This window comes from Heteronotia binoei, chromosome 12 (genome assembly GCF_032191835.1).
Source record: "Heteronotia binoei isolate CCM8104 ecotype False Entrance Well chromosome 12, APGP_CSIRO_Hbin_v1, whole genome shotgun sequence".
NCBI lineage: Eukaryota > Metazoa > Chordata > Lepidosauria > Squamata > Gekkonidae > Heteronotia > Heteronotia binoei.
The window spans coordinates 47,496,118-47,514,268 of record NC_083234.1 but is presented as its reverse complement, the minus strand read 5'-3'; the positions used below and the strand labels follow the sequence as shown (position 1 = coordinate 47,514,268).

Sequence of the window (18,151 nt, the reverse complement as noted above, 5' to 3'; positions counted from 1 at the left end):
AATGCATTACGGTAATCCAACCGCAAGGAGGGGATGCGGATGGAACGGAGAGCGGCGGGCAAAGGAGACCTTCACGAGCGGCTGGGGCGACAGGAGAGGACGAGGGCAGGCTGCTCTGTGTCCCCAGGTCACCCTCCCATTATTGTCGTTGCTGGACACCCAGGTTTGGGAAACAAGCTCTTCTTCCAAACCTGTTTGAACGGAGGTCACGGGGCGAGTAGGGAGTGGCCCGACTGGGCAGGAGGAGCTCCCGCTCCTCCCCAGCTCCCCTAGCCGGACCAGTGCCCTCCTCCTCGCTCTGTCTCCAGGCCGAGCGGCCCTCCGCTCCCAGAGCCCTCCCTCCACCCCCCTGCTTCCCCGCGGGGTCCCCACTCCAACCTCAGCGCAGACCTCGCAGCAGCATTGTCCGGCTGGACTTCCCAGCTCCTCCCTTTTCGCCCGGGGCCCTCCAATGAGAGGGCGGGAAGGCTGGGGAGCCGCGCCACGATTGGCGCTGCAGGTACCATCACTCGGAGGGGAGGACAGCGCGAGAGAGACAGGCGGTGGCTCGGGCGGCTGCCTCGGTCTCGTCGCGCGCTGCATGGGCTCGCGGGGCTGCCGGGACTCAGAGCAGGAGCGGGGCCCGGCTCAGCTTCGCCGCGCGCCACCTGCGCCTTCTCCCCACAGCTGACGGTAAGGCTGCTGCTCTCGCTCTTCGGCCAAGTGCCCCCGCGGCGCTGGGAAGAGACTTTGCCCCACAAAGCTTTGCCGGCGCCCCGGGGTCCAAGGGGCGGGGAGAGAGAATGGTGGGTGACTGCTGAGCGGCGGAGCCGGGCGGGGGGAATCGCTCCCCTTGTTGCCCACCCCGTTTGCCAAGCTGCAGCCTGAACTGGCCGCCTCCGAAGTGGCGAGGAAGGACGCCAAGACGGGGGGTGGGGACAGAATGCCCCTCTGCCTCGGGGGAATAAAACTTAGGAAGCGTTTTGTTAAAAACGAACGCAAACTCCCCCCCCCCCCCTTGTTGCTGCCTCTTTAACGACCCGGTCCTCTGTCGGCTTGCTCAGTAGTAAGTAGTCTGCTTCTAGCGGGGCGTGCTCCCAGGCTCAGCTCGCATAGGAGTGCCTCGTTGCAGGTCGGCGTGCTGCTTGGGGAGTGAACCCCTTGCAGTCGCTCGGCCTGGCTCCTGAGTGCGAAAGGGGAGTGGCTGGCTGGACTTCGAAGTGAGTTAGGGAAAGCTTGCGGGCGGCCACGGGGGAAAGACGAGGCGGTGCGCTGCACAAGCACCCATTGAAACGCATAGGAGAGCACTCCTAGTTTCCTGTTCGTTTCTGTGTAGTAGAGGAAGGCTTGCCTCTGAACTGTGACTCCCACTGTCTTAATGCTGAATCTTGATTACGAGCCACTTCCTCTTGCCATACTGAAGATGGGGTGGGGGGAGAGAGAGCCTAGTTCAAGATGCCTGGCTTCTCCCTTAGCAGTGGTGTGAATGCTGAAACTCTGTCGAAGACTGTCTTCCTCTGATTGTGGGACTGACACACACCCACCCACCCGCATCACCTTGTTTCTCTTCTGAGTCTTTGTACCCATCAATCTGATCTTCGTAGCTCGTTAAAGGCACACACTTGCCATTGTTTCTTTTTGTCGCAGGGTGTTAGGTACTCTGATCTATAGAGAATGGGGAAGTGGAGGTGGGGAGGAGGAGAGCAAAAAGAGGAAGCAAGAGGGCTTCTGTGTTTGTTTGCAGAGGGAAATCTGAAAAGGGAGCAGCTGAGTAATTGTGTCAATTGCTGCTAGACAAAGGTTAGATGGAACAAGAGAGGAAGAGCTTGTAATTGCAGCCCTTTCTGGACATGTCATGGGGGGAGATACAAGCACACAGCAGACACATACTTGACTGGAAAAGGATTCCCCATCATCTGAGCTGCCCACTGATTGGTAGGTCTTAGACGGTGTGCATGGACCAAACTATAGCTTTCTCTGTGTTGTACAAGAATCCAAGCTTGATACTCCCATCAGCCATTTCTGGCAATTTATTCACTTTTATGGGAGGAAGAAAGGAGAATGTCATGCTGGGGTGTTGCTTGAGCTGAGGGCTAAATGTGACCCAGGTGGCATCAGTGTCTGCGGTGCAGAGCAGATGTTGCTGCCCTTTGAGATTAGTGAGCGTTTGTGTTGCTCTGTAGACATTAGATCTGATTTCAGTGTGTACAAACATAAAGCTGCCTTCTGTTAGGTCAGAACATTGGTCTGTCAAGGTCAGTATTGTCTACTGTGACTGGTAGCGGCTGTCCAGGGCAAGGAGTCTCAATTTCCAAGGGGGAAGACAAAATGAAAAAGAGGGTTTTCACATAACCTGCCACCTGATTCTTTTAACTGGAGGTACCAGGGGCTGCACCTGGGACCTTCTGCACTCAGATCAGATGCTCTGTCATTGAGAGCCAGTTTGATGTAGTGGTTAAGTGTGCGGACTCTTATCTGGGAGAACCGGGTTTGATTCCCCACTCCTCCACTTGCACCTGCTGGAATGGCCTTGGGTCAGCCATAGCTCTGGCAGAGGTTGCCCTTGAAAGGGCAGCTGCTGTGAGAGTGCTGTCAGCCCCACCCACCTCACAGGGTGTCTGTTGTGGGGGAGGGAGATAAAGGAGATTGTGAGCCACTCTGAGTGAAGGACGGAATATAAATCCAGTATCATCTTCTTCTAAGTTGTGGCCCCTCCTTGGCCTCAGCATGATGCTGGCAAGGCAAAAGGACTTGCCTGTACAGCTTTCCCTTGCAAAGTGTTGTGTTTAAACTGGGCTGCTACTTGTGCCAAACAGCTACACATGCTTAGTTGGTACACTAAGGACTGGTAGCTTGGGTGGCTATGTGCATACATATGAACTAAGTATATATAGCTATTTGCATGGATATCAGCCCATTTTAAAAGCACCGCTGTGCATGTACAAAGTCCAGTTGCACGAGTTCCTTTGTTAGCATCACCTTTAATTCTCTCCTTGTTGCACTGAGAAGGGAGCCATTCCCCACGTTGAATAGCTTCATCTCCTGATCAGGATAGAAAGTGATGGGACCTTTGGGGTTGCTTTTCTAGAGAACCAAACCTCCAGCAAGTGCAGGCAGTAGACTACAGTCTTCAAGAAAAAGGTCTGCAGACAGGTGTCGGTCTCTCCTGTTGGAAGACATTCATGCTTTTCTTTGTTTCATGTTAGATTTGCATCTGGCTCTTGGTCCATTGTAGCACTCACTCTGCTTTTGTTTCATTTGCATTTGACAACTACTATCCATTCCCTCCTCTCCAAAGAATAATCTCCTCCAGATCTTAGTTACCTTCTAGACCTTCACTTCTGTTTAACTTGCCTTGTCCCTGAAAGCTGGAGGTGGGTGGCATGAATTTTCACTGGCAGTCTTTAAACAGTAGCTGGACAAACACTTGCTGGGGATGCTCTAGGACAGCGGTGGCCAAACTTGCTTAACATAAGAGCTACAAAGAATAAATGTCAGATGTTTGAGAGCCATAAGATATGAACGTCAGATGTTTAAGAGCCACAAGGGAAAAAGGAAGGAAAACAGATGGGGGAGAGGTAGAAAGAAAGCAACTAACATTCTTCAAGCCAACTGATGGGGTGATGGGGGCATTGAGAGCCACACAGGATGTGTGAAAGAGCCACATGTGGCTTCCAAACCTCAGTTTGGCCACCCCTGCTCTAGGATGATCCTGCATTGAGCAGGGGGTTGGACTAGATGGCGTGTGTGGCCCCTTTCAACTCTATGATTAATGCAAATACACTTTAACATATAATTGCCCGCATAGATGCATTCTTAGCTGCCCTTGGAAATCTTCTTCACCAGTGTGTAAAGGTGGGAGTTTAATATCTTTCCCTTGTGTTGTAGATGTCCTGTTGTGGGTTCTTACGCGGCACTGCAACCCCTCTCTGTACTTTATCAGTCTTTGGGCTGGAGAAATCCTAGATTTCTGTGTGTTCTTTCAGAGGTGTGACTTGCCAGCTCTGTTTTGTTTACAAAATATGTATCCTGCTTTTCTGCCAAGATGGCTAACAAAAATGACAGAAACAAAAATAGCTGAAATCTGACTCTATGGGTCAAGGATTAAAGAAATTAGCTGTAGGCTAAAATGGCAGATTTTGAATCACAGCAAATGAAGAAGCACTGAAGACTGGAAGAAGAAATATTGCAAGATGACTCAAGCCTGCGTAACGATGTTCAGGTTTGTTCTTTCTAGAAATGGTTGCAGATGATGTACTAGCAAAAAAACCACTTCTGCCCTCCTCTGCAAGCTGCTTCTTCATTAGCGATACTGGATTCAGGAACACTCCAAAACTGTAACTGTTCCCTTAGGGAGAAAGCAACACTGTTCACTCATACCTAATTGTAGATCAGTTCTATCTCTGAGCCACAGTACTTCCTTCTGGTCTAAATTAAACATCCTTGAACATCACTTCCAAGAAATGAGCTCAGCGTTACCCAGGTTCAACTTCCAAAGCCACATTGGAGTAAAACAGCCTTCCACGCCTTGCTCATGCATCTTATCTGGTTGGCTGTTTCAAGGAGTGGGGACAGCCACCAAGAAGACCATAGATCTTAAAGAGGCCCTACAGCCTGTCAATGTATTGATGTTTTCTTACCCGGTCCTGACATCTTGGGACAAGTAAAAATAATTGCATTTTTCTTTTATGAGTTGGTGTTTTTATCCTGCTTTTCTTCCAGCAAGCTTACGTGGTTCCCCTCTATTTCATCATCTCAACAAGTTTGGCTGAAAGTGTGTCACTAGCTTGAGGTCGCTCACTGAGATTCATACTTCAGAGAGGATTTAAACCAGTGTCTCCAGACCCTGGGCTGACACTCTAATTACTGCACTGTGCTCTTTTTTTGAATTATTACATGCATTGGTTGGTGTATGCCCTTGACACCAGAGGTCTTTTGCTTCTTGGGGGCAGGGATAGGCATTAAGCTAAATTGTGCCAGCAAAACTAATGATCACAAAGTCCTGGAAAGAGATTTTCAAAAGAGGAATGATTAAACAATGTCTGGGAACTCATAATGATGCTTACACTAACACGCTACATTAAGCCGAGAGAAGCTTCTTTGTTTCAGACCAAGCTCCTTTCCTGTCCTTTTGTACTGGGAGACATAAAAGGGCATGATCAAGATGCTTCATCGGATGCTTAGTGTAACTGAGGGACTTCAGATCAGTCTTGCTTGTAAATAACAAGGTTTTTTACTCACATCTGGTGAGTAATAGAAACCTCCGGGTGACCAGGCAGCAGAACTTTTGCAAACTGCGAGGTTCATTCTTCCTTTCAGGTGCTCAGAATGCCACAAGTTATTTGTATAGATAGGTGTATTTAGGCAGATGAGCTAGTAAAATCTTTTACTGGGTTGTGGATTTGGGGGACTTGCAATATTTCTTCTTCCAGTCATCATGCTATCACATGCATGATTCCCCCGGCATTTCATGTTCTTAACTTTCCCTATTTAAATAAAGAAGATTTACAGAAGCTTATCTTCAGATGGATTATGACCTGGGTTTGTTTTGTTTTAATCCAGATCTAATGCCCAATTAAAGATAACTAAAAGAGAACTTTTGGAAAATCTTAGGACAAATCCAACCAAAGACGAGCGTTTCTAAATCCCATTAATTTCATTGGAAGAGATTTAAGCATAGATTTAATTCTTCCAGAGAAATCAGTGGCCCTTATACAGTTCCCAGTTGTGTGAGAATTAGACAATCCTTTCACCTCCACCCAAACCAGATTGGACAAGGCCTGGACAAAGTTTGTGTGTGCACCGCTTTAAATCCAAGCACAAAGGGAGAATGCAAAGAATATTATATTACTTTTGCAGTTTTGTTTCGTGACACTCATGGCTTTTTCTAACAAAAAGTTTCTAGCCCCTTATTATTGTAAAAGCTAGGCTTGAGCTCTCAGATGATTTCCAGGAGATGATGATGATGGATGGTTTATTGCTCTGCGCTGCCTCTTGCCATGGCTACCAGAAGCCAAATGAGTTATGCAAAACAGCAGAGATTGCTTATAAATTATGCAGAACCAGCGAAAAATGTTTTGCATGTTCTGCCTTTGCATAATTGGTCCAGGCTGCAGGATTCTCTCCTGACTTCTAAACTACTTGCCTCTTTCAAAACTTGTTTTCATTGGCTCTTATTTTGTGAGTGGCTGCAAAGAGTTGGGTTTTTTGGGGTGGGTGGGGGTGGGGGAGAGGCAGCGCTTGAATACTCTAAATAATGAGGAGGATACATAAAAGTAACTGCTGGATTCTCACACTACACTGCTCTGGGCAAGCTGCTTGTTCAATATGTTATGCTTCATTTGGACTGAGCTGAATTTGAACAGCTGTTTCAGACCACCACAGACAAGATCAACAGCAGCCTGCTCAGAGATCCCACTACAGCAGTGGCTTGTGAAACCTCCAGAGGATCCATCTGACTTGCCTCTCTTGGGTTCATTTTTATTTTTCAGCATATAATATTAAAAGTAACTGAAATGACAAGCCACCTTTGAACCCACTTCACATCTTGTAAAAACTTCTGTCTCTGATTGTAGGCACTATGAACATGTAGTTATTTATTATTCATGGCATTTGTGTGCTGCTTTCCTCCCCTAAGGGACCCAAAGCGGCTCGCAGACAGATACCAAAATGCAAATTACCAAGTTAAATGATAGGATTAAACAAAGAGATCCTGGGCTGCTCTGCTGAACATTCGTTTCCAGCCTTTGAGCTCATGCCCCGGACTCCACTTACACTTGAAGTACCTGCAAGTAGAGGGAAGACAGACTTAGTCCAGGTGGAACTCAGCTGCTGCTATTGCTCAGGCTCCTCTGCTAGAAAAACAGAGCTCATTGTGAAAATCTCAAATTGCAGTGCTTGGATCAACTTCTGTGAATGAAAGAAGGCAGAACCACAGGCAAGATTATATGTAGCTGTGTCTTTGGGATATTACCAGGCTTAAGAACATAAAAGGAGCCTTGCTGGATTAGACCAATGGCCCACCTAGTCCAGCATCCTGTCTTGTACAGGGACTTTGCTTCTCCTTTACTCCAGCTGCTACCACTCAGCATCACCCTCTCTTATGGCCTTTCACTCCCCCTGCCCCCATGACTACTTTAGGGAGTGCAAAGAAAGAGGGGCCAGACTCATGAATATTCAGTCTTATTTTTCACATTGACACTGCTTCCCTAAATGGGTAGTTAGAATTAAGTTATTTAAATATGCTTCATGCTTAAATATATTCAAGTGGGGAAGACTCCTGGAAGGCAGTCTTTTTAAAATCACTGCTAAAGTGTTAGTCTCACCAAAGCAAAATCTTGTACAAAAGGGTCTTGTGCAGGTGGGAGGGCTTATCTTGAACAGCTGCCTGTTGGAAATGCTAATGGGGAAGCTTTTCCCAGCAGGTAGATGCAATGACATGAAGTTTCACCTTTTGAATTTCTGCCTGCTGCTGTACAGCTGTTAAAGGGGAGGGTGGGAAAAGTGGCAGCTGCTGGTCCATGTTGCATCTGATGGGCTTTGAGAAATGACTGGAAACACCGAGTGAGAGAGCAAAACGAGGACGTGATGACTTCCTGATCTCTTTTGGAGTTGGATATGGTGACAGAAAAAGTAGGAGTTAAGCATGTTTTGAAACAGTCATGAAAACTCGCATACCTAAAAAAATCACATCCTCTAGCTCTATTCAATCTGGAATGACCTTGTCCATGAGATCCTTTTGCCTCACAGTTCCTCTGGGTTCAAGGCTTTGGGGACCCAGAGCTGCCCTGGAGTGCTGAACCAGGGAAGATCCACATACAGTTGAGGAGGAGGAGGAGAGTTGGATTTATACTCCCTTTACTTGGAGTTTCACAGTGCTTTACAATCTCCTTTCCCTTCCTCCCCTCGCAACAGGCACCCTTTGAGGTAGGTGGGGCTGAGAGAGCTCTGACAGAACTGCTCATGAGAGAACTGCTCTGAGAAAACTATGAGTGACCCAAAGTCACCCAGCAGCTGCATGTGGAGGAGTGGGGAGTCAAACCTAATTCTCCAGATTAGAGTCTGCCACTCAACCACTACACCAAACTGACTCAAGAGGGAAACTTGAACTGAGCTCCCATTTCCTGAAATCTTGGTTCTGAAGCTGATGTCCTTGGTAGTGGCAAAGCCTTTCATTTTTCTTGGTCTTTTACTCACCCATGTGTTTTTTAAAACTATCTCTCCCAAAGATATAGGATTGAACTCCCTTCACTAAAACTGAATTTCACACATGGCATTGAAGATCTGTCACAAACAAAAAGATTCTCTGGTTCCAAATAGATGCTTCTGCTTCCTTGTGCTGAGGCTGGCCAGCAGAGCTCATCTGGATGATCTGGCAGGCCTGGCAGACTGAGGTTTCGCTTGGGTCCTGGCTGCTTCATCTGGGTAGCAGCTGTCAGCTTGCAAGGCATATGGGTTTGTTGGGATCAGAGACTAGTCTAAGAAGTTATTTTTAGCTGGGATTATGGCTTGGGGGTGCAGTTATCTTTTGAGATGACTGCATGAAATGGAAACGAGCTGTTAGATTCTGTCACTCAGATCCCCTGTCAGTTTTAGAAGGGTACAAAAATGTTGCTATCAGCTGCCCCTAGGTCAGGACTGCACACTTTCCATATGCCCACAGAATCTTAGAGCATATCCAAGTCTTGCAAACTTGCATTGGTTCTATGGTAGTTTGGGCTTCCGCACACAATAGTGGCAATGGTAGTTTGGGGAGGGTGCTTGCTGGGAATTATCTACAGATTCTGAGCCCCTCCTACAACTCCCAGGATTCCACGATGACAGCAAATGACTATTAAATCTATTTAACCTAGTGTCCATGCTGTCATCTGGTGCAAGATGTGGAATCCTCATTGTTGTTGATAGATGTGCCTGGGAGAATCTTGGAGCCCAGAATAGATCTGAGCACCAATGAATTGATCAAGGGCCATCACAACACCATGTCTTTCTTGGGTTTCTAGTCTAATGAATCTCAGTCTATATGTCCTTTCTGTATATCCAGTGGCAGATGTCAAATCAGTTGCCAAAGAAAGATCTTGGAGCAGCATCAATAATGTAAAACTTGAAGACTAGTGCAGACTATAATTTATTCTTAATGCTTCATTTGGGTCGTCTTGGTGAATAGGCTTGCCAACTCCAGGTTGAGAAATGCCTGGAAATTTAAGGGGGTGGAGCCTGAAGAGGATGGGGTTTGGGGAAGGGAGACACTACAATGAGGTATAATGCTATAGAGTTCACCTTCCAAAGCAGCCATTTTCTCCAGGTGAACTGATCTTTTCCACCTGGAGATCAGTTGTAATAGTAGATCTCTAACCACCACCTGGAAATTGGCAGCCGAATTACCTGGAATCCCCACTCCCTCCAAGCGATGTATCCACCTTTTCTGTGTACAGAAGCTGCATTAAACCAAGCCTGGTTGTTGGTCTGTCTAGCCTAGTCTGCTCTGAGTGGCAGCAGCTGTCCAAGGCCTTGAGGCAGAGAGAGCCTTGTTACCTTGGAGGTACCAGGGATTGGATCTGGAGCCTGGGGCACGCAGAGGCTGCGCTTTGCCACCAAGCTGCAGCGCTTTCTGTTTCTGAGGAAGCTATAACGTTATTGGGTATCTTTCGACGGTTGTTATCCATATCCAGTGAGTAAATCCTCATTCGCTGTTTTCTGTGACTTCTCATATACTGAGTTATCCATGGCCTCTGGTAAAATGAGAGTGGACTGCGAGGGAAGGAGCAGCCGTGATTAGTTTCCAGGTCAAGAAGTGCTGCTTTGAGAATTGCACCTGCTCCAGTGGACTCTAATTATTGAAGGCAGCCCCAATAGGGCCTGGCTTTTCTCCCCCAGGGAGTTTACAACATCAGTGCTCCCTCCCCCATTTTATCTTCACAGCAACAACCCTGTGAGGTAGGCTGGGCCTTCCACATCCTGGTCTAGCACAGAAGACTAGGACTGGAGAAACCCTGGGCTGTCAGCCTGACCTAACTCACAGGGTTGTTATGAGAACACAGCTAGGTGGGAGACCATGTACTCCCCCTTAAGTTCCTTAGAGGAGGGGTGGGATAAAAACAGGTAGACAGTTATGTCTGCATTGGCATCCTTCCTGTGCCTGGAGGGAGCTTCACTTGTTTCAGATTGATTTTCCAGAGACTTAGCTTAGCCTGATGGGATTGCTGCCTTCATACACCCTTTAGGCCAGTTGCCAGAATGAAAGCCCCCACTTGCCTGTTGGAGGCTCTTCCTCTTGATGCCTCCTCTCCATGTCCCTGGCCCCAAGGCCTTTAGAGGAGAAAATCACATGGAGACTCTCTTCTGGAACTGCAGGAGCAGTGTTCCTCATACAAGGCTTGAGCATTGGCCGTCTTTGCTGCATAGAACTTCTATTTTTAACAAGGTTGGGGGTTTTTTTTTGCATGGGATGAATAATCTTGTAACTTGGGTTCCCCCGCCCCTTTACATGGTGACTTCCTGTTTATTTTCCTTTGACAATTTCAAGTTCTTGATGGCAGCATACAGATTAGAAGTACAATTATCAAAAGCCCACTCCTGACTGTGAGGACTGAAACCTGTTCTTTCTTTTTTTAAATATCAGCTTTGTTTGCCCAGATGTAATTTTCAGCTGCCTATGAGAAGTGGATGACAAGGTACTTCCTTAGAGCCCTGATACAGAGGAGTGTTGGATAAAGTGCCGTTTGTCTGGTTTTGATAAGCCAACTTCCAACGAATTCTTGTGGGCCCAGTTTAAATGTGTTCCTGTTTAACTCCTTGAAACTCAAGGCTGTGTCCCTGGCCACCCTACTGCAAACCCACACTGCCAGTCCTCCTCACCATGCCACTCAGCCCTTTTTTGAACATACTCAGAGTAGGGATTCTGTCAGATAGGTCTGGTGGCACCCAAGGCCTCAGGGCATGTATAGTACAGTGGCATCCATTGTTGTCAGGAAGCACAGAAACTGTTCCGATAGCTTCACTAGGGAGCTACATTTCCTGTATCTCCTTGTTTGAAGGCTAGTAGAGACTCAAGTCCAGGGGTAGCCAAACTTGCTTAACATAAGAGCCACATGGAATAAATGTCAGATGTTTGAGAGCTGCAAGACATGACTGTCAGATGTTTGAGAGCCACAAGACAGGAAGGCAGGCAGGCAAATAGATGGTGAGAGGGAGGGAGAAGTGGAAGAAAAGCAACTTTAACTTTAAATGCATTCTCCAAGGTGCTGGCTGGCTTGGCTTGGATAAGTGATTTAAAGAGAGAAATGCCTTCTCCAAGCCTGCTCAGAGGGCAGTGGGGGCTTCAAGAGTCACACAATATGTGTGAAAGAGCCACATGTCACTCCTGAGCTGCAGTTTGGCTACCCCACTCTAGTCCTAAGCTCTTGCTATCAGTGGGCAAGGTAGGTCAGGGAAGAAAGTATAAGCAGTATGGCTCATGGCAAGGCCTTCCATTTGTGGGGCCAAAATGGAATGTGTTTTGAACCTCCCAGGTGGAAGACCTTGATACCAGTTTTATAGATGGAGAAGGAAACATTCTCTTTAGTAAAGGAAAGGCACTCTGCACATGTTCATGGGCTTTGTGAAAAAGAACATGGTTATGTTCACAGAGAGGTTAAATCCTTGGAGAGGGTAAGCAAACAAAAGATGGTAGCTCGAAGCAGGGTTAAAAGACATAGCTTCAGTGCTGTGCTCCATTGGTGTTGATTTGCTGAGCTCTTCCATGACTGACAAGGCTTCCATTGATGTGAAATGTGGGTCTTTGTCTTGGTCTGCAGTAAGTGGAATGGGGCTACTGCTGGGCTGGACAAAGCTTCTTTTGCTGGATGACTGGAGACAAGCGGAAAGTCCAAGGTCTGTAGCTAGACGTTTTGTGGGAGGTGGGGGGTGGGGAAGCTCAAGGCATTGTGAAACAGCTTAAACTTAAATCCATCCAGTTTAAAGTCTGTTGCAGTGTGATCCTGAGCAGAGCTATACCCTTCTATGCCCGCTGACTTGGGAAGGGCATATTTCTGTGCAGGATTGCACCATATCAGAAATCATGTGGATCAGAAGCTCTTTTCACTCCCATTGTGTTTGGACTCATTGGCCATTTCTTACTGAGCTCTGGGTGGTGTTTCCTTAAATATTAGTTAGGAGGAGGGCTGGCAGCTTTCTTGTCAGAGACAGCTGAAAGTTCAGGGAAGAGGCCTACAGTATTGTACATCCTGGCTACAACATCCACCCTTTTCAGGTGGCTAGAGATGTTGCCTGAGGTGTTTTTAAAGTGGCTGTTTCTTGGTTTTCAGAATTATGAGGAGCAGAGGATTAGACTAGGGCTAACGATCTCCTCAAATAGCCATGGTGTTGTGTTTGAGTGTGATGGGTATCTATTCTAGCTGTCATGTAAGTGCTTGCTCCATGCACAGGAGTGTAGGAATTTATGACACCACTGACCTCCTTAGATCATCATCATGGGGCCTCGTATAGGTGCCTGGCCCACAAATTGCCCACTTGCCTAGCACCAGAGCAAGGGCATTTCCAGTAGCTGCCCCTCTTTCTGGAACCAGCTCCCCCAGGGAAGTTCGTGCCCCAGGGGACCTTCCAGCATTCCATAGTAGGGCACACAAGGCTGTGTTGTCTTGGGCTGCCTTTGGGTAGCATTACAAATTGGGGAGCTGGCCAGTTGTTTTAAATCCTTTTGGATTGGCTTGTTAAGTTGATGTTTTAATTGGTTTTATCGTTTTATACTTGTATGTGTTTATATTAGGTTTATATTTACTGTATTTTTAAATGTTGTAAGCTGTCTCAAGTCCCCCCCCTGGGGTGGGGGTGAGTTGTAAATTAATTAAATAATGTTCTAGTAAGTGTTTGGCAGGCTTGGTTGTTTCCCACATGGCAGTGCCATCCCCCCTCCTTTTCTCTGTTTGCTCCTTTTCCTTCATTCCTCATTTCTGTGGAAATTGGAACTGCTCCTGTCAGGGAGATGGATGGCATTTGTGTCCCAGAAATCAGCCGAGCCAATGACAAATGAGGTGCAGTTCAGCAAGAACGAATGTAAAGTGTTGCTTACAAGAAAGATGGAACCAGCTTAGAGAAGAGTGGGATGGAGAGAGGAGCAGTGCTGTCCTGGTGGAGGACAAACAGAGCAGAGGTTCCTTGTGGTGTAGCTGTGGTAGGAGAGTTCTTTTTGAGCTACATTATCATGCTGCACGTCAGCAGTGCATCACAAGTGTCTTGCCTTTCACTGTGAGTTTTATCCATTCCACTTGCACCCCACCCTTCCTTTAACAAGCTCAGGGCCCAGTTATCGTGGCAATAGTAATTTGAGGCTGGGCAGGCTAAGAAAAGGTGGCTGGCCTCAGGTCAACCAGGGCATTTTGTTGCTGAGCAGAAGGGCACAAGATCTTTTCCCAAACTGTGGCATGTGGGTCTTGGAGCTCATTTGGCAGCACCCACTGAGCACTGATCCTCCGGTCTCTGACTGTGCTCCTGCTTTAAGAAAGCAGATATGAAATGGTAAGTATGACTCTGGTCATCTACAGAGCCCTTGTGCTTGGCAGCAGCAGTTAAGGAGCAGAGCTTTCTTCCAAGGCAGAAGCTATAGCTCCCAGTTAAAGGCTATTTGGATGCCTTGGTGCAAAAAGTTTTCTGAAACCTCTGAAGGTTAGGTGACTTTCCTCTACCACCAATGCACCATAGACCAGTCATCTGTTCTTGACTGTACTTGATCCTTGAACGCTGCTGATTTTGCCTCTGTATGAAGCCAGCTATTGTCTGAATCTGGGGGAAATTAAAATCTCCTAATCCCTGTTTTTTAGCTCAGTTGCTTGCAAATGGTAACCTTTGGGGGAGATGCTAGCTCCTCCCTTCCTGCTGTTACAGTGGGGCTGTCCAGAATTTTTATTGCCAAGAAATTCTTGGACACTGACTAGAACATCTGGAAGAGGATAGGAGCTGAGCTGCCCTTGTTAGGAAGCATGTGTGAGAACATGTAGAATCATTCTTTTACAGCCAGCCATTCTAGTAGAGCTAAATCGTGCACTCATGGGAAGGGGGAAGAAGATGCAGTGGGGAGTTCTATTCAAGGGCCTTGTGCTAACTTGGCAAGTTGTGGGCCTCTCCTTGCCCAACAGATTTGGAGGAGTGGCATTCCTGAAAAGTCTGGGGACTTGCAGAAATCCAGGCTCCTGTTTACCAGAGTGCTGCGGGAAGAATTAGTTTAGCAGATTATGGAATCCCTGTTTGTCTTGAGTATTTTAAAGGTAAATTTGGGGAGAGTTGTGATGGCCTGGGAAAACCAGACGGGGGTGGGAGGAGGACTATTTTTTCAGTTTCTCTGCTGGGAAAACTGGAAATTTGGGGAAGCCCTGAGGAATCACTGCTATAGAATATTTTCTTATTAGAATGCATGCTTTTAAAGACAACATTTTACACATTTGGAATATGCAATGTGAAGACTGTTATGTAAGACTGTTCCCAATGAGGATGCTGACAATCCCAGCATAGTATTGTTTAAAATGTTTAGGTTTCTTTAAACATCCACAGTGAATAAGTTATAATATGTATGATGATTCTGAAAGATGCCAGTGTTTTCAGTACCGTAAAGGTAAAGAATATCCAGTGTCAATATATAAATACGCTGCAAACTCTGGAATGATTGCATTGCACAGGATTCTGGGATGGGCCATTTAGATCCTGTGCAGCATCTCGTTTCCCACCTCTTTCCTGCCATTGCTTCTGTCTGCTTGGCTCTGCTTCTACAGTCAGGCAAAACTTGCATCTAAGGTTGGTCTCAGGGTTGCTAAAAATTGAATGTCCAAATCGCCCCTATTTCCATTAGTCACTGGGAAGTTTCCTTGTACAAGACTCTGCTGAAATGAATGGGAGCCACAGAAGAGCACTCTCATGAGCATGTGCAGCTTTTGTTCCTTCCAAAGGGATTTGCATGGGAGAACTTCCTGGACTGGGGCTTGTGCTGTGAGGGTTGCTGACTCTGGGTTGGGAAATTCCGGGAGATTTGGGGGTGGGACCAGGGGAAGACATTGAAGAAGACATTGGATTTATATTCTACCCTCCATTCTGAATCTCAGAGTGGCTCACAATCTCCTTTATCTTCCTCCGCCACAACAAACACCCTGTGAGGTAGGTGAGGCTGAGAGGGCTCTCACAGAAGCTGCCCTTTCAAGGACAAGCTCTGCGTGAACTATGATGACCCAAGGCCATTCCAGCAGGTGCAAGTGGAGGAGTGGGGAATCAAACCCAGTTCTCCTGGATAAGAGTCCACTCACTTAATCACTACACCAAACTGGAGGGACTACGGCAGCCTGGGTACAGTGCCATAGAGTCCTCCCCCCAAAGCAGCCATTTCCTCCAGGGGAACTGATCTCCTGCTGACAGAGATCAGGTCCCCAGGAGAAAATGGCTGCTTTGAAGGGTGGATTCTATGGCATTGTACACTGCTGAGGCCCCTCCCTCTCCTCAAATCCCACCCTCTCCCAGATCCTCCCCCAAGTCTTCAGGTATTTTCCAACCCAGACCTGGCAACCCTACTCATCTGCCTGCACTAGAATCATGTTGAAAGAGAATCAGGATCAGTGACTATCAAACTTGCATTATCTATTGGGTTGGTTATGAAACTAGGTAGAAAGAGGCAGGAAGTGTAAAGATTGGTCCTGCTGTGGGTTGGTTGCAATATTCTTAGTATGTGTTTCTTTTCAGTTTTTTCTTTCTTTGAAGAGAACAATGCATGGCGGATGGAGGGCTGGCTGTAAGTTTCTGAGCTTCCTGCCGTTTATGACTTTATTTCATGCATGGGGTAGCATCTTGGAAAATAAGTTTTCTGCTTTGTGGGCATCTATTAAATTCTGAAATCTAATGATCATATTATTCTATAGTATTGTGGAACACAGAAAAATGCTGAAAGTGGGGCTGCCTGCAGAATTTGACTTGCTCAGAATCTCAGCGTCTATTTTTTTAATTTTGAAAAAGCAAAGCTTTTAGTCCTTGTGGCTGCAGCAATAGACATAAAACCGTATGGGCAAAGCCTGTGGAAATTTCAAAAGCCAGAGCTGGCTTGATAAAACCTCCAGAATAAATTATGCAACATTGTTCAAAATGCAGAAAATGTTAAACAAAATAAAAAGGGATTATGCAAATCAGGCTGAATTTGTACAATTTAAACAGAATGCAGAATGTAGGCTGTTCTTTTTTTCTCAAAAAGCCACCCTTAAAATTCTAAACCACAGCCATCCAAGGCACTGCATGCAGAAAAGATTAATTTTGCAAGCTACGTACTTTATGTAAATGAAATGCCTTGCTTTGCAAAATTTATTCTTGAGTTGTACATGATTTGTTTAGGCTGTGCAAGGCCAGGGATGGGCAGGGAGCACTGAGGCCCCAGTTGAGGGAGTTCAGCAGCCAGGCCTGCTTTTCCTCCCATTGGAAGGTGAGGTGCTGCCAAATCTGCATTCGTTCCTCAAGACCACACTTAGGATTGCCAAATCTAACTCAGAAAATATCTGGGTACTCTGGGGGTGGAGCCAGGATACGTTCTCATTCCCTAAAATAGATAAAAATATAGCCGTTCCCCCTGAATAGACTTCATTTCCTTGTTCCCTAGCAGCTGGCTGCATTTTCACTAAATGAATCTGAACACACACACACACACACACACACACACACACAAAGCAGACAAATAGTTTTGCAAGCCCACATTTTTGTGATCTCACTGGGCAATTTACTCATGAGAGTTGTTGAATGCAACCGTCTGCTGTAATTCAGCCAAGTTCCTGAGACTAACACTGGGAAAAGAAAGGTTTTAGTTTACTCTTCTTTGCTATCTACTGTACTATGCAAACGACTTCTGAAATGAATGCAAAACTAACAGAGGGACTTGGCTTCTTCCTTTCTCACAGCTTCGCAGACTCACCAGGAAGACCCATGTGGCTCTGCCTGCTATCCCCACTCCCATATAACCTTTTCTAGCTGAGATTTAAAGGTACACACACCTTCCAAAACACAAGGAGTTTCCAAGCTTCTTCTAAGCCTGCTGAGATTTAAAGGCACATGGTGGCTGTTGGGGTGGGGCTCCCCCCACTAGCCAGCTGGCTGGTGGCAAGGAGGAGTCTGCAAAATAGGGGGATCCCCCACTGGTGGCTGGGAAGCCTAACTACACTTCTCCTATGTGGAAGAACACTGCATGTTGAGTCTTATTCAGAAACATGTGGGTGCAATCCTGACTGCAGTTTTTGTTGCAAGTCAGGAACTCAAGGCCCCTAAGCCAAATGAGGCCTACAGGGTTTGCTGCCTGGCCTCCCTTAATTGCCAACTTAGAGGGTAAAGAGATGTGAAGAAAATGAGTTTCAATACTTGAACACATGGAGCTGTGTGATAGTAAATCAGACACTTGGTTAGGATTGCCAGGTCCTCCCTGGCCATTGGTGGGGGATTGTCAGATCCAGGTTGGGGAACTCCTGGAGATTTGGGGATGAAGCCTGGGGAGGGCAGGGACCTCTGTAAGATACAATGTCAGAGAGTGTCTTCTCCAAAGCATCCATTTTCTCCAGTGGAACTGGTCTCTGTAATCTGGAGATAAACTGTAATTCTGGGGGATCCCCAGGTCCCACCTGGAGGCTGGCATCCGTACCCTTGGTCCATCAAGGTCAGTATTGTCTACTCTGACTGACCGCAACTTTCCCTGGTTGCAAGCAGAGGTGCATCACATCACTTACTACCTGACCCTTTCAACTGGAGATGTTGAGGACTGAACCTGGGACCTTCTGTATGGAAAACAAATGCACTGCCACTGAGCCATAGCCTTCCCAACTTACCAGCAGCCAACTAAGTAGGAAGGGGCTGAAGTATTGGCTGCCACTAAGTTTCCCTCTCACTATGTCCCTGCAGGCAGCCAAATGCTGATCAGACTGTATCCCTGGCATGTTCTGGTCCCTCCCAAAAGTAGCCTTTTCTTTCTTTTAAACACAGGTCCTAATGAAAGACTCCCCTGAGGATGGACTACAGCAGCGAGATACACTTGGTCCCTTGTGGAAAAGACAGATACATTTCAAAGTAAGTCACTGGAGGGGGGGAGTTGCAGATCCCAGAAGGATCTTCAATTCTTGCAACTGGTGTCGTCATAATCCCTCAGGACCTTGTCTGGTTTTTGTGTGTATGGGTG

General features: G+C 46.8%; 1 protein-coding gene across 1 annotated transcript in view; it reads left to right on the top strand.

Moving 5' to 3' along the window:
• The first annotated feature begins 514 nt into the window (after window positions 1–514).
• Window positions 515–18,151, top strand: part of RASSF2 (Ras association domain family member 2) — a 40,633-nt gene continuing 22,996 nt past the window's right edge. The window contains exons 1-2 of the mRNA XM_060251787.1: window positions 515–672; window positions 17,959–18,042. Of these exons, the coding sequence (XP_060107770.1) occupies window positions 17,984–18,042 (59 nt within the window). The 5' untranslated portion in view covers window positions 515–672; window positions 17,959–17,983. The remainder of the gene's footprint in view (window positions 673–17,958; window positions 18,043–18,151) is intronic.